Here is a 16,024-nt window from a genome sequence, read left to right on the forward strand (position 1 = left end):
TCAACTTGCCTTCTCACTAGGGGTTGATTTGACAATGTCCATTCGATTAGTCAAGGCATACCTGCTAAGGGCCTTCAACGTACCTCTTCCTGGTGAAATTGATTCCCCTTCTCCTCAGCTGATCGTAGCACAAAGGGATGAGAATTAGACGTTGAGATACTTCTCGAAAAGGCAACCCCTGCTATTGCCCTAAGCAAAGCCGACGATAACGAGATCAGCCAAAGTGACATCGATGAGTTCTTGCATGACAACGAGGAGATTTGGGAGGATTTCTCAGACGACGAACCTGCGGGGGATCTCTAAATAATGATTTGAGGAGAAGCATACATTGTATGATTTTACAAAGGATTCGAATTACCGATACCTTCTAGGTATGGATGAAGGTATTTTCACCTCGAACATCTCCCCTTACAACTAGTTTATTTAAGGATGTTTTGTTTGAGTTCCTTAAAGCAGGTATCTTTTTGTGTTCTTTCATTTGATCTATATAGCCGCTTTACTCCAAGATAGCACGGAGTTCCTGAATTTGCTGCAGCACAGCTGATCGACTGGTACCGCCCCTAGCCGATTTCGCCTCAACACTCGACTCATACTCAAATGCCTTCGTAATATCCGCTGTAAATCGAGAATCAATAGCTTGCAGTTGCTCCAGGGTTAGCTTGTCCATTGATGTTTCCGTGTTTTCCGATAACGCAACAACACGTCCAGAAATGTGATGAGCTTCCCTGAAAGGACATCCGTTTCGTACTAGCCACTCCGCGACATCAGTGGCAAGCATCGTCTTGTCCAAGGCAGCCAACATTCGCTCAGGTCGCACATTCATAGTAGCGATAACTCCGCTAGCGATGCCCAGACTATCCGAAACAGTTGAGACTGAATCCAGCATGGGTTCCCATCCTTCCTGAAGGTCCTTGTTGTAGCAAGTTGGTAAGCCTTTCACGCTCTATTGAGTATCTGTTAGTGGCTGCTTTTGATCCGCTCCGGATCACTCAGAAGCTGATATGTCTGTATTCGAACTCACCATCATAAGTCCAGCCAGTTGACCGAAAGCACGGCCTGACTTGCCGCGCAAGAGTTCCAAACTGTCGGCGTTCTTCTTATTCGGCATTAGACTGAATGTGGATTAGTGTTATGAGATTGTCTAGGAGTCGCGATGGATATAACGAACCTGCTGCCAGTACTGTAAAGATCTGCCAAACGACAAAATCCAAACTCGGAAGTGGAGTATAGGATAAGATCTTCAGCCCACCTGCTCATATGGCTGGTGAATAGGGAGTTCCAGCTCAGGAACTCGATAATAAAGTCACGATCGCCTGATGTGTTCATCGAGTTCATGGTGATTCCGCTAAAACCAAGCTCTGCAGCGATTGCATCTCGATCGATGCCAAACACATTACCAGCTAATGCACCACAGCCAAGTGGGCTGAGGTTGACCCTTTCGAAGACCTGGCGCAATCGCTCGAGATCCTGCTTGAACGAAGAGGCATGTGACATTATCCATTGACTCCAGCGAACTGGTTGAGCTCGTTGCAGGTGAGTGTAGCCGGGCATGAGGTAGTCGCTAGGTATGTTGTTCAGTAAGGGTCTTTGTCCGGAAGCAGTGCTAAGCTTACATTTCGTCCTCGGCGCGCTTGGTGAGGACTTGGAGGAAAGTAACAAGTTCGATGTCGATTTCGCGGATGCGGTCACGTAGCCACATGCGCATATCACAGACGACCTGCTCGTTGCGGCTGCGACCTGTGTGCAGCTTGCCAGCGGTGTCCTTTCCGATGACCTCTCCTAATCGACGCTCGTTTGCAGTATGAATCTGAATTGTATTAGCCTCGGGAAGTTAAGTAGTGTAGGCTAGCGTCTCACGTCTTCGTCATTCGGCATAATGGCAAATGTTCCCTGCTTCCATTCTTCCATCACTTTAAGCAGACCCTGCTCGATTGTCTTGAATTCATCTTCGGTAATAATGCCAACCTTTGAGTTGGCTCTGGCGAAAGCAATCGATCCAAGGATATCCTCTTTGTAGAGAGCCTTGTCGTATCCGATAGAGGCATTGTACTTGTGCATAAGAGGATCAATCCCACCTAGGCATCACAAGGTTAGTATAATGGATGCGAAGCTTGTTTCCGGGGACAATTGAACCTGTAAACCTGCCACCCCAGAGCATATTGGTTGCTGGTGCGTCTGCCTTCTTTTCAGACATGTTGGAGTATTTGTTCTCGGCGCTCGTTACGATCGTTGCGTTTGTTACTTCGTTGTAGAGCCAATTGAGGGCATAGGCCGTGTCTATAGCAATCGACGTTCAAATTGAGGGACGCGATTCAATTCGGATGATGTAACTTGCTTGAAAAGGTCGAGAACGAGGGGCAGTCAAAACTTTGTGGACCGACACCGGCGGTGTTAGTCACCCCACGTGAGGAGGGGGACCTATTGCATGGGTCCTGTGCCTTGGAGAATCGATGGACCTTGAGGCTCTGTGTTTCCATGATGAATAATTAAGCCAACGCAAGCCGCATACCAGTTCAAAGCAATCTTATACATTACATTTCCTAAAAGTGACCTAGATTTAGATATTTACAGATTTTACAGGTTATTTATAGCATAAAAGGCATTAAACTCGGGTTCACTAGTACAAGTATATATCACCAAATAATGATCATGTAAGTGAGTAATAGGGAGAGTAATGCATCTCCCTCCCTTGGTAGGTATAGTTATAACTGGTCCGGCCGAGTGTCGATGTAAAGTACCTACGATTAGGCAGGCATTTGTGTATTGAGGTTATGGAGAGGGTCGCCAAAAACTACCTCCTAGGCGCAACCAATTTACCTGCTCTTCGTCCTTAATACATCCAGCCGGATTCTAGATTATGGCGAATATTGCATAAAATAGGGGGAAGCATAGTACAGATTCAAGTCGTGTCGGCAAGAGGTGGGTATGCAGCCTGTGAGCGGGAGAGGGAAGTTAAGGTGGCTATCCTGTTTTATTAAGCTTGCATCTTCATAATTGACAGCAAGGCATAAGATAGATGCCCCGTAAGCCTTAGAAGCTACTGTACTGTTTAAGACTTATGCACATTAGGTGGTAATCCCCGATTGTAGTACCCGGAGCAACGCCCTGCCTGCCCGTGATGATATCTTGTAGGTGCCTTGCACCTGGCAAGTAGCCGTTAGGGAGTAACACTGTGTAGGCTGAGAAAAAGCTATTGTAATTAGCAGAGCAAACAGAAAATAATAAACAGTTTCTGCCTGAGAAGAACAGAGGCGGAAGGCACGAGCCACCTTCTTTCTGTTTGGTGGCAGTGACAGTGAATCACTGACCCGGGTGCCTGCCTACAAATAACTCCTCAATTCTCAACCACAAATCTCCTTCACCTTCCTGCTTCCATCATCCACACACATACATACACATTCACTCAAAGAAACACACGATAAACACACGACACAAACCACCATGCCCAAAGCCAACGAGTATCGCTGCTCCGTCGGCGGCGAATGGAAGATTCTTAATGCCTTCTCCAAGAGTCAACAGAGGCAGGGCAAACTCAACGATCGTGCCAACTCTCGCATGATCTGTATGGAGCACAGCCAGCCAGTTCGCGCTGAACTCACCTGCGCAGTCTGTGACAGGGCTAGGGTTATTGACGAATTCTCTTCTGCCGAGCGCAAGAAAGACGACCCAGTATGTTACTTATGCAGTCTTAAATAGGCATCACCCACTGACATCCTCTAGCGTTGCAGGCAATGTGTGGCTTGGGACGAAGAGCAAGAGCATGGTGTCGTTCCTATCCAGCTGGCTACCGGACATGTATCTATCGAGGAGCCAGCACTCCGTGACTACTCTGCACCAACAAGCACCGCCGCCTTCTTCGAGCCTGAGACTCTCCCCGGTGTAAGTTGTATAACCTCGACAGGAGAGTATAAGTATAATGTTGACATGATATAGGCCCCTATCACTAGTCCTCAGAGCCTTGGCCTAGTGCCCAATGAGACTATGAACAGGGCATTCTTCCAAGTCGTTGGCACCCCGCAGGGTAATGCCAGCTCAGCCATTGGCAACTCGGAGACCTCTGCTCCAGTGACCACAGCATCGCACTCGGAGACCGCCAGTGTTGTGAACGAGAACAGGTCAACCGTATCAGGCTGCCTCCCTCCACACCTCCGAGGCCGTCTTGCCACCCATACATCGTCGGCCACGGCCAGCCAGATTGCGGATCCCCTGCCTGAGCTGCACACTCTGTTAAACAAGAGTCTGACAATGGACCAAGGCCCTCTTACTAAGAGCGTAACAAGCACTACGACTGTGGGAATGACGCTCCCTCCTCATCTTCTGGGTAAGAAGAAGCGAGAGCAAAGTAGCGAGGCCAGCAACTCTGGTGTGGAAGGGAGTACCACTGGCAGTATTTCCACTGCTACAACCCTGCGAAAGGAACAGGAGGAGATAACCGCCTCCCGCAGAATCAACTTCAACGCCTGGGACTCCCAGGGTGCTCAGCACAGGGCTTCTAAGAACCCTACTGTAACCTCCAGCACTGCCTCTGTCGCTTCGTCTTCTAGCAAGACCTACCAGGACTCTAACCTTATTGGCAACTGGGATGAAGTTGCCGACGTTCCCGTTGCCCCGATGCCGCAGACTCGTGGTGGAGGCAGCAAGTGGCCCAAGGCCAGCGAAGTAAGTGGCATCGAAGCTTGTTGTTGAGCTTGTCGACTAACCCGTGATATAGCTCCGATTCACCCAGGCCGAGCTCAGGCTGCAAGAGCGAACTTTGGTGCGCCCATAATAGGAAGAGCCCAACGATGGAGAGCGTTGCAAGGATAGCAACAGGGTCGGCGCAAACGTGCCCAACGTACCCGACAATAGGGACAGTTATTCTTTGCCCAGAGACCCCGAATCGGTCTTTTGTTTTCCCCTTGTTTTCCCCTTGATATCCCAGCCTACTCGCAAACCGAGGGAAATGGTTGATTTTAAAAAAGTTTAGTAATTGATTCTCTACTCTCCCATATGTCTCGTAAAACGAAGGATGCTGTCACATAGTGAACCTGCTGCTAATTGTGAGTTTGCCACTGAACTCCAGTGGACGTAGAAAAAGAGTAACCCAGAAAAAACAAAATGCAATGATATTTCCTACCCATAACCAAGACTCCCTTAGAAGTAATTTTGTTCCATATACATGCTTAAGATAGTTCTGCCTTCAAGACAGTCCTTTGTTCATCTCTTCGAGCTTGATCTCCCTTTTCATATGCATCATGTACAAAATGTACCCTTTCATCGTTACAAAAAGAACGATGCTTCGTCTACCTCCCCCTGTTTTCGATCCAGGGAAGGGATTTTACCTAGAATATAAAAATAAAAATAGAAACCATACCGCAGCCTAACAACTCTCTCACTTTCCAAACATGCGTGCGACGACACGCTTCGTTAGGCCGTATAAACTTCCAACGTTGGCTGTCAGACCAGACGTTGACCCTTCTGGTTTTGCGAACCATGTGCTGTTGCGCTCCTGCGCGTAGGGATCTTCATCCTCCGATTCGAGCTGCCTCTTTCCTCCTCTTTCAAATAACCAAATCTCCTGTGCGTCTCTGTTTGCGTGATATTCCTCCGGGCATATCGTCGTCGTTAGCCTCGTGGGCATGTTGTAGTTCTTAATCGCCATCTTCTTCCTCCTCCTGCTGTTGTTTCTCGCAATAGTTGCTGATGATATAGTAGCATCGCGATATATTTTCGTTTCTGTTTTGCTCCGGCGCACGGCTCTTCCGCGGGCGATGATGATTCCCTTTGTGTAAGAAAAAAAACCCATTAGACTTCCTGTGGACTGCTATAGTTGCTTCGTGGAGGCGCGTTGACCAACGCCTCGGCGTCGCCCACCTGTTTCCGTTCCGATATCTCTCGGTTTCGGCTCTGTAGTCGTTTGCGAAGAACCCAAGGGGGAACCTGGAGGTTCTGTGCGCCGGCGCTAAGTGATTGCTATTGGAGAGGTTCGGAGGACGAGGATAAGCGGTTAAGGTGGAGGTAGACATCGGTACCGTATCTGTATATAAGGTTAATCATGACATTGCTCATGATGACGGGGGCGCAGGAGATTCTGTAAACTGTCAAGTATAAACTTACCCTTCCATGCTGATGAGTTTCAAGTCACCACCAAAGTAGCGGGCGTATAAACGTGAGATGGGCAATCCATAACCAAAACCGGCCATTGGGGCCTTGAAGTCGCTCTTGTCAAAATCGGGATCTAAGCTCGGTGTGCGGTCGACAGTGGTGTACATATAAGTCCAAACAAGAGGAATGGCGCTTCGAGGAATACCACCACCCTCGTCAGAAATCTTGATGGTGATGTCCTCTTTGCCTTCGGCGACGATAACCTTTGTAACAGGGAAAGCTTGCTTCTCCATGCCATGGGTCTCGACGACGGCGCGCAGAGAGTTCTTGAGGGTCTCGAAGAGCATGTGCGACAGATGGCCGGGAACGTACATAAAGTTCAGGTTGGGGTTACAGACAAGTTGGACCTTGGGGGCTTCAAAGAGACCGTAGTGATCCTCACAGACGAAACGGGCGTTCTCAATGGCTTCTTGGGCTAGATCCTGGACGTTGGTCTTTGTGCAGATGATACCGACATAGGTGGGGTCGCGATGATGGCTTTGGTCTGTCAAGGCAATGTGCTGGCCGATGAGCATACGAATACCAATACGGGACATGTAGAAGCGGTCGAGGAACGATTGGATGGTGCTGTCAATTTGCATGCGCTGGCGACGGCGCTTGTATTCTAGGATGCCCTGAGCCATGGTGGTAACGACGCCATCGTGACGGCGCTTGATTTGGTGCAGAGTCTGGGCGAAACGTTGGTTGTACAGGTGAAGATCGGCGGGCCAGTCGCTTGTGTCGTCAACAACAGCAAAGTATCGGCGCGTGAGGCTCTTGTTCTTGCTATTGTTGTTTTGGAGACCGCCCCAACCGTCGGACTCGCCCTCGTCAATGGATGGATTGGGGGTTGCGGCAGGAAGACGGAAAGCATTGCGACCGATAACTTTGCTTGGTTTCATGAGACGAGTTTTGACATCCGAGGGTAGTTCTGGCCGAGGTAGCTGTGTGATTTCCTATACTGAGTTAGCATGGCATTATTGGGCAATGGGTTTGGAAAAGGCATACCTCGAACGATTGGGCGTACCAGTCTTTAACCCTGATCACGGATGGCATCTCATTGAGACCATCTGGGAGCTCGTCGAGTTCTTGCACGCGATGAGCTAAACGGATAGGAAGCTCCTCGGCTAAGAATTGAGAAGCTCGGAATAGAGTGCCTTGAAGCAATCAAAGTCAACAATTGCCCTCAATGGACTCATGAATAAGCAACAACATACCGACTGAGGGTTTCTCGCCAAACTGCACCATCTGGCGCAAGCTGACGCCGGTGGCGGGAAACCGAGCATAGTGACGGATGGTGTCCATCAGACGCTCTGAAGCTCTCCACGACATGATGGGAAGACGTGGGTCGAATCAGAGAACAAAAGATAAAGTTGTCAAGCGTGACGGTGTTGTAGAGAAGTAGGAATCGGACTCGGACGAGGCAGCTCGGGCGGACGGAGGCAGAGACCGGGATCCCGCTGCGGGAGAGCGTCCGAGAGAGTTTTGGATGGTGGAGAAGCTCACGGCGTCGTCATTGAATAGTCAATCAAGACGAGAAGAGTCGAGCGACTGGATCGTCAGAGGAGAATTGACGTGGAGGAACGAAAAAAAGGGACAAGAAAGGAAGGATGATGTGAGGTTGGTTCGGGGAAGAGAGTAGCAAGTAACAATGATGGCGGCCCCGCGTATGTATGGGGATGAAGATGGAGACGGACAGGCGTGCGAATAGCGGGAGAAGCCGAGGTACGTACAACAGGTCTCGTGCTTCAACGACGAACAATTAATATATTTTTTAGATAGTGTCGCGTGAGGTTAACTAGACGCGCACACGGAAATGGAATAATTCGGAGTGGGAAGCAGTAGACAGTGGAAGAAGACGGGGGTTAGAATTAGAGGTTGAAGACACGGAACTGCTCGGGAAGAGTCCAGTGATTGTAGACGATTCTTCCGGGGAACTGAACAGAGTTCAATACAGACAAAAACGTCATTCTAGTGGAGGAAAGACGGTCCAATTACTGTTATCTGTGCTTGGCTTTTGCACATGTGGGATCATGTAGTAACTACTAATGGGGAAGTATTTGTATTAGAAGTAGAGGGGGTTAGTTACAAGCACATGATGGAGACCTCCATAACATCATTAACCCGGAGACATGGAACAAGACAACTTTCTGTGGGATTGGATTACGGGGTTATCGGGGGTTACGATGATTTAGTATTTAAATTACGTTGATATTTTAGAGTCTACAAGAATAAAGAGTACTCATTATCTTGATCATGACTTTGTATATCAGTCACAGCAATTTGTTTGCAGTTTGAGCTTGTCATGGTTCCCCTCATCACCGCCGGTCTCCGAGCTCCAATGTCGGGGCACGGATTTCTCAGCTCGGGACAAGATTCGGTCGGTATGGGATGTCTCATGTCAGACCACGGAAGTAACTTTGCGTACCAACATACTATTATTCCCATAATCTTGTAGTATTTATGGATATACCTGGGGACATAAATGTTTCTCACAGTAAAGACACTGCAGACCTCGGCCTAGACAGACTGTGGTTTACAACGCAGAACACCATTATGGAGATAACAACATCTCGCTCTATGGCCTCATTTGTTACCGTTACTGTTGAACTTGCTTATTTGACCTAGTGGGCTAGAAGAATTAACCTTTAAACCTCAGACGACAAAAACAAATAACCTAAGAAGTATAATCTAGTCAGCAAAGAGTGGCCTGGTAATTTAGTCTCTTATGCTCCTGGCGGCTAACTTTTCTAGTACCCTGATGTCGACCTACGAAAGAGAAGCTTATGGCATGATTGTGACAGACAATGCCTACGTCAATCTGATCCAACATTGGTGTAAATTGTGATCACGAGAGTCTTTGTTACATTGTAGAGCTCCTACTCAACCAGCCCAAAAGAAAACTCGGCACGCGGATAGAATCTCGATTTACTGCAGTCTCTTCTGAACTCGGCCAAGTCATCTGGAAAGGTTCCCCAGACTTTTGAACCCAACTTGGTATGGAGAGATGACCCTTTTGTACAAGTTGACTGACCTAGACCTAGATAGATACCCCACACCTCAGCACAGGCACGCCATCGAGGACACGGACTAGCTGTATTGTAAGTTGACGATAATATCAAGTCAGTTATGGTTGTAGTAGTTAGTATGGGCGAGTGTAAGCAAGCTATCGTGAATGTCGTGAGTTCATGCAAGCACTTGAAGTCTGTACTACGTGGTGAGACATTCAGGTCAGGTACCGTCATGTGCCAACATTCGAGACAGCGCACAGCTATGATGAAGTAGAGTACTCACAGCTCTACTCCAACTCATAGCTTTATCAGTTTCAAGGAAATGCTAAGACTCAAAAGCCCTCATCCGAGTCTGCCCAAGAAAGACCCAGTGCTACCTATGCGCTGTCATCCGACTTCCGGAATACCCAAATGGGTTGATGACTCGATCAATTCACTCATTCACGTGACTAAATAGAATCAAGTTTGCTTGCTGGAGAGACAAAGGCAACGCAACGTAGCTGCCCAGCAACAAAGACAAAAAGCGCCTCATTTTTGAACCAACTCATCACTAAGAAAATGAACAACTCAATCGTACATGAAAGTTGGGCGTCTAGCAGAACGGCAAGGTACGGCATCGGGGAGCGTATCGAAGACATGACGTACCTTGCTTTCGATGTTATTTAATTGGTTCGGATCAAATATGGGTCTTATTTCCATTTCCATGTTCCTTGCCGTTGATTGTCGTCCATTCATTGAGTTTCCCCGCCCTCTCAACGGGACGGAAGGTCTAAAAGAAGTGGCAGATAACTTGATAAGATATGCTTATGTTACCTTGATCGGATCAAAGGCTAGTTGAAAGAGCAACAACATTTTTGGTGGCTTTTAAAACCGACAAATTTATCGACAATTTTACCTCTGAGAGTCGTATTTCGGTTCTCCTTCCTTCCGCCCCCCTTTTTTCTTCTACCTTTGACAGGCCCTGAACAGCGCCAGGTCAGGTCAGGCTGGCCTGGCTCCTCCTTGCGCTGCGGCCCACGCGGGGCCCTTTAATTTTTCCATCTCTGCTCTGCTGGTTGGTGGACGTGGCCAGGGAGTCGGTGAAGCTGGGATCCCTTACTTGGGGCTCCACTCTTGAACACGTCGGTCGTGGTTCTGAGCTGGTGCTCATTTATTTTAGGCGGGTTCTGGAAGTCGAGCCTCGCTTCGCTTCTCTTAAGTTAAGAGCGCGTAAAAAGGTCTTGCTTGCGGGAAACATTGGAGCTTTGTCTTTTGTGTGTGTGTGTTAACTGTTGCTTTGCGCGCGTCTGTTTCTGTACTACCTTACCCATCGTCGCTTACCCCAAAGTCTCAAATACTACCACCAATCGAGGCAAAAAAAGACATCAATCAACAAAGACAATACAACAATACAATAACAACAATATATCATGGATCTCGCTTCCATTGACGAAGATCCTGCTGCTGCACTTGCTGCAGTAGAAGCCGACGCCGCGTCTTCAGTCTCGGATCAGCAGTACATCTTCACAACACCAGATCGCAAACACCCTCTATCATCAAGTCCATCGTCCAAATCCACAACACCCGGATATTTCTCTTATGGATCCATCGACAGCAATTACCGCAATGAATTCCGAGACCGATACCACGACGACCAAGACATTCCAGGTCTAAGAACCCCCTCGTTATTGTCTAGCCCGAGTGTGGCTTCCAGTCTCGGATTCTCCACCGGCCGCGTGAGCCCTCAAAAGAGAGAACAGTCCAACCATTCGAGATTATCCTCCATAAACGACTCATCCCGAAACTCCTCTCCCTCTGAGCGCCGGAATAACCGACCGCGCAACAGTCGCGATGTTTTGGCGCAAAGGTTGAGCCAGCTCGCCCATGAGCTCACCACGGGCGAAGATGACCTTCTTGACGATAGTGGCGTCGACATTCTCACTGCACAACTGGATCAGCTGGAAGGGACAAAGATGCTTAAGAAGACTGTCTCATTTTCTGTGCCATCAACACCGTCGCCCCGGCCAAATATCCGACGACCCGTGAGTCTGGACATGTACAGCCCCGGTGACTCCATCTTCGGTACCCCAGGTTCGGCCTTTAAGACACGCTTTTCAGATCTGGGTGCATCTATTAGAAGGGATCCCGCACCAGAACCGACACCAGAGCCTGATCCTCCACCAAACTTGGGAATGACGGTAGCGCAGGCGAAGAAGGTTATTCAGGAAGTCACACAACTCAACGAGGAGATGTCACAACTCGTTGAAAACCTCAAGGCTCGTCAAGAAGAGTCTGATGTATGTCGAAACTCTCACTGTTACCCATCCAATTACTTACAATTCTACAGCATATCCAAGGCCTTCTCATTGAGCGTGCCGAGCGTGCTGCTCAGCGTATTATCTTCCTCCAGAATCGCATATCTCATCTGTAAGTCTACCTTTCACACACACTGCCAACCTTTCTAACATTCAACAGCGAGCAAGAACTGCGCGAGAATGATGATGAACTGCAGTATCTTCGCATTTGTCTCAAGGCTGTCGAGATTCAAATGCCCGCACACCCCGACAAAGAACTCCAAAGATGCATATCCTCATTCAAGAAAGATTATCAAGCCCTCAAACGAAAACGTGTCAACCGCTCCAGTATCGCCAGTTTATCAAGTCTCGGTTCGCCATATCCTGGATCACCAGCATGACATCGGCTTTCTTTTTCCGGGACGAAATAGCAGCAATGCACAACAACGCTTATACGACTCACGACGTACTTAATCTCTCACTATAATTGCGCGCTCACGCCTTAACGCTTTACGACGTTTCGCTTTATTCTTTTTCTGTTCTTTTTCTATACGATTCGTTCACAATTCAGCCAAAGTAATGACCAAAGTCATATATTTTTTACTGTCTCAACTTCGTAATGCTACCTTTGACTACACCACCGCAATCCATCAACATCAGATACCCTTTCTCGGAAGCAAGCACGTTTGTGTCTCTTTCTGTCCCTCTCTCTTGCATAAAATTGGTGCATTGCGGCATAGCGATCGTTTTTTTGTTCACATTTGGCAGCAATGCCCACCCAAAACATTTTAATGGCACAGTATCTACTGGAAACCCATAGCTTGGTTTCTTCATTGTTAAAGTCGGACTTTTTTTCTTCTACTGTTCGACAATTCATGATAGCAGGCATGACAATAAAAAGGGGATATATGAGTTTTCCTGATCAGATAGTATCAATTGATAGACTGGACATGTCTTTGTGTTCGCAAATTAGCATCGACCCAACGTTGACGTGGATCATTTAAGCGAGCCCTATGCTCAATATTACATCCCTGACCGTGTTGTTGATCAATCTCCATCAATATCAATGCAAACAATGCTTGACGATGAGGCACCTAAGCACCCTGGTTCCGCGTCCCCCGCGTTCAGGAACATCCCAGCTAGTTCATAGCACATGAGAGTCCTAAGGAACAGTCCCCAGTTCCCTCAATCCGTAGCATCGAGTCGTACTCTCTCAACATCAATGATCTCTCTCACAGGCATGTCGATCACGAATGAGTTGTGCTCTGCCAGACCACGTGGCTGTAAGACGTTGTAAATACATTTCTTTTGAAACGATCATCGGAGGGACAGAACACAGAAGCAACGTGCAACGAACGGAGTAGTTGTATTTCATGAGAAGACTAGTTAGAGCCTCCTCAAAGTTCCATGATCGATCAGCATACGCTACCAGAACACCATGTACTAATGGAATGAACTTGTTGTAAAGAAAAAGAAGAAGTCATATATTGCGTCAATTTTGTCGCGTAAAGTCGTAAATTCCTTGACAAAGAAGATTATAAAGAAAGAGAAAATAAAAGGTCAAGAGCTAATCCTCCCACCATGAGACTCCGAGACTTTTACAAAGAAATATACCACCTAAAAATAGTAACGAATAACATGTTGCTTGAAACAGAGGGGAAAAATGTTAACGAACTCGCTCATCGCTTCCGCTAGAGTAAGGGGTTCGGTAATGGCCTCCATCGTCAACGACAGCATTCCGCATCGGTCGCGGATTCAAGCGCAGGTATTCATCATAAGTCATCCCATTCGGATCCTTGCCCGTCTCTTCAAAGATCAGGCTCGAGCGGCGATCACCATCTTTACGAGGTAATGTCCGAGGAATCGATTCGAGGGGTGACTTTGAATCGCGACCTGAGGAGTATCGATACTCTTTATCCCGGCTCCGTCGACTGCTGCCGTTCCGATGGCCAGGAGAAGGTGGATCGTAGTTATCAGCCGCGCCGGCACCACCGTCAAGTGATGAGGTGGAGTGACGATAGCGGCTGGATGGAATAGGACTTCTGGATCTGTGGCTTGAGCCTGAAGGCACGGGAGAGGAGTCCTTAGAAGGGCGAACAGCGCTGTCTGAATTGACCCGAGGCACGAAAGCGGAGCGAGATAACGGTGGTGTCTTGTGGTTATCCTTTGAACCTCGACGATATTTGGTGTCTCGGTCCCGGTAGTCATCCGGTCTGTACCGTCCTGCCTTGTCTTCTTTTGCCGAAGATTTGTAAACATCCTCAGACGAAGTCCGTCTGAGATCAGACTCATTCTCCTCGGTACGCTTGATCCATCCAGTGATGGCATCGACCACGTCATCATAGGTCTCGCGATCACGAGTCACTGGAAGAAGATGTCGAGAAAGCTGTTTCGGGAGCCTTTCAGGCTTGCCGTCTTCAAAAGCACCGTCGGCGATGATGGGAAGATCAGCCATGATGAGGTTCAAGCGCTTGGCTTCCTGCTCAGGGAATGCTTGGATCTGACAAGTCATCCAACGCTCGAAACCAGCTGGTGTGAGAGATGGGATGTGAGGCATGCCGCCTGGTCGTCTTTGGATAAGGTGGTTCTCACATCGTAGGTGTTGATACAGAGTTTCGAGGTTATCTAGAGCTCCGTGTGGTCGACAGTCAACGATTTCTGGTACGGTTAGATGGGCTGTGCCTGCAAAGAGAGCTTGTACATACGCTGGAATGGAAAGGTTTCCGTGTCAAGCTTGTATTCATGGTAGAATACCTTGAGCTTTTCCGGTGTGACGACTAGTGAGTTGCGAGGACTGTATTCGACAATCTACACAGAGTCAGCTTGAGTAACAAACCTAAAATGTCGAGATATCTTACCAAATAGTTGGCGATTCCTCGAAGAACCTGGCCGAGTCTGGGAGTGGGATCGCCTCTATCATCAAACAACCGTCCCCATTTCAGGTCTACTGCGGATAGTGCTGGACCCTGTTTTGCCGGATCAGAAGGTATCGCTGATCGTGATGCTGGGCGTTGCGGCACCGAATGCCGAGGCTCAGGCTCTTCATTCAAGATGATGGGAGACTTTGAGAATCGAACAGAAGGTCGTGCTTTCGAGGTGGTAGGTTGAGGCGGCAGTGGAACTGATTGCGGCCGTGTTGGATACTGCTGGTGCTGGTGCTGGTGGTTGGATGAGGTAGAGTCGGAGACATAAGATGTTGAAGGACTACCGGTGTTACCGAGAGAGCTGCGGCTGGATGATATGGGATCACTGGGCTTGTTGTTGGACTCGGATGAATGAGTCGTTTGCTCAGGTTTCTTTGTGTTCTCTCGAACAGGTTCTTGACGAGTCGGTTGCTGAGAAGGAGTGGGTTTGACGGGATTTGACTTGGGACTGGGAGGTTCTGAGGAAGAGGGTGTAATGTTTGCTGGCGAATGTTCTTCGACGACTGCAGAACTAGTTAATGGAATTATACTAATGTCATGTAAAGTGGTTGACTCACGCTCAGACTTGACTTTCTCAAAGATCTCATCGAACCATTTCGTCTTCATCTCATCAATCGTCAACTTTCTCACCAGATCCTCAACCTGTTCTTTAGACATGTCTGCGCTGAGCCGCTTCTTCATGTGACTATCAGTCGAAGTAGTTGATCCGGAAGCAATGGATTCATCATCTTTCGGGGCAGTCTTTCTCTGGGGTATTTGAATGCTGCCAGTCTCCGCCTTGTGCACCCTCCCAGTAGGCGTTCCTCCATTCATAGCCAACGAAGACATCGGAGATGGCGATGGTCCAGCAAGCATAGTAACCTCACACGGCAGTAGCTCACTTTTTGTTGATGAGAGGAAGACCACAGCATGTAAGAGAGAGAAAAGAAGAATGAAAGTTGGTAACACACGAGAAGGAGAAGAAGGAATGGGTGAAAGATAGAGGGAATTAAACCAAGAAGTAGATAAAAGGCAACAAGTGCAGCTTCATCAACAAGAGAGAAGAGATAAAGAAGTGCAGTAATTGATAACAAGAATGAGGAGGTGAGGTGAGGTGAGCTGAGTAAAGCAGAGGAGGATAAGTAAGTCTAGTCTGGCCGAGGGAGGGACGAAATGTTGGGCTTATACATGCAGAAACATTAACAGCAAATAAATTATCAGACTACTACAGAATAGAAACTTGAACATGACACAAAATGGACCATCTTTGACCGCAACAAGACAAGGATCGCCATCTGCAGAATGGAGTAAATGGGTTACGCAGCAGGGCCCTGAGGCCCGCTGGTACCGTAGAGAGAAAAGGTTACTACGAGTAAGGGTCTCACGGTGATGGTGACAAGATAGGAAGTGATCGTGGTGGTAGGTTGCGTTGCTTGGTCGGGCGAGCTGAAGGAAGCGAGGAAGCATTTCATGAGGGTACGAGTTGCAGCTTAATAGATCCCTGCATGTTGGCGTCAGGCTACCCCGATATGACATACATGCTTCTATCTCTGGCTGCAACTATAACGGTGCCATGGTATTAACAAGAGGCGATTATCAACTATTTATGGTATACGAATACAAGAATAAACTTGACATGAAACCCACAGCTTTTCATTAACAGAAAAGACTTATAGCTCGTAGAATATCTACGATAGTTTTGGAGTAAACATGT

At 48.0% G+C, this 16,024-nt stretch overlaps 6 protein-coding genes across 6 annotated transcripts; 2 read left to right on the forward strand and 4 right to left on the reverse strand.

Moving 5' to 3' along the window:
- Window positions 1-496: 496 nt before the first annotated feature.
- On the reverse strand, window positions 497-2,194 carry FSST1_007200 (argininosuccinate lyase ARG4; the record flags this gene model as incomplete). Its single annotated transcript, XM_083223959.1, has 6 exons — window positions 497-943; window positions 1,022-1,112; window positions 1,169-1,561; window positions 1,614-1,807; window positions 1,858-2,075; window positions 2,134-2,194. 6 exons carry the CDS (start codon window positions 2,192-2,194, stop codon window positions 497-499), a joined length of 1,404 nt encoding a protein of 467 aa, XP_083083161.1.
- Window positions 2,195-3,441: 1,247 nt separating this feature from the next.
- On the forward strand, window positions 3,442-4,768 carry FSST1_007201 (uncharacterized protein; the record flags this gene model as incomplete). Its single annotated transcript, XM_083223960.1, has 4 exons — window positions 3,442-3,669; window positions 3,721-3,879; window positions 3,934-4,659; window positions 4,712-4,768. 4 exons carry the CDS (start codon window positions 3,442-3,444, stop codon window positions 4,766-4,768), a joined length of 1,170 nt encoding a protein of 389 aa, XP_083083162.1.
- A 603-nt stretch (window positions 4,769-5,371) lies between these two features.
- FSST1_007202 (uncharacterized protein) lies at window positions 5,372-5,620 on the reverse strand (the record flags this gene model as incomplete). Its single annotated transcript, XM_083223961.1, has 1 exon — window positions 5,372-5,620. The coding sequence occupies one exon, from the start codon at window positions 5,618-5,620 to the stop codon at window positions 5,372-5,374; it is 249 nt and encodes an 82-aa protein (XP_083083163.1).
- Window positions 5,621-5,784: 164 nt separating this feature from the next.
- On the reverse strand, window positions 5,785-7,455 carry FSST1_007203 (PDK/BCKDK family protein kinase; the record flags this gene model as incomplete). The annotated part of the gene is made up of 5 exons (XM_083223963.1): window positions 5,785-5,952; window positions 6,004-6,016; window positions 6,097-7,079; window positions 7,132-7,280; window positions 7,341-7,455. The coding sequence occupies 5 exons, from the start codon at window positions 7,453-7,455 to the stop codon at window positions 5,785-5,787; spliced, it is 1,428 nt and encodes a 475-aa protein (XP_083083164.1).
- A 3,088-nt stretch (window positions 7,456-10,543) lies between these two features.
- On the forward strand, window positions 10,544-11,808 carry FSST1_007204 (uncharacterized protein; the record flags this gene model as incomplete). Its single annotated transcript, XM_083223964.1, has 3 exons — window positions 10,544-11,410; window positions 11,461-11,540; window positions 11,589-11,808. The coding sequence occupies 3 exons, from the start codon at window positions 10,544-10,546 to the stop codon at window positions 11,806-11,808; spliced, it is 1,167 nt and encodes a 388-aa protein (XP_083083165.1).
- Window positions 11,809-13,073: 1,265 nt separating this feature from the next.
- Window positions 13,074-15,186, reverse strand: FSST1_007205 (uncharacterized protein; the record flags this gene model as incomplete). The annotated part of the gene is made up of 4 exons (XM_083223965.1): window positions 13,074-14,065; window positions 14,113-14,215; window positions 14,266-14,834; window positions 14,889-15,186. 4 exons carry the CDS (start codon window positions 15,184-15,186, stop codon window positions 13,074-13,076), a joined length of 1,962 nt encoding a protein of 653 aa, XP_083083166.1.
- Between the last annotated feature and the right edge of the window lie 838 nt (window positions 15,187-16,024).

Source organism: Fusarium sambucinum, chromosome II (genome assembly GCF_050947815.1).
Source record: "Fusarium sambucinum isolate potato_lamoka chromosome II, whole genome shotgun sequence".
NCBI lineage: Eukaryota > Fungi > Ascomycota > Sordariomycetes > Hypocreales > Nectriaceae > Fusarium > Fusarium sambucinum.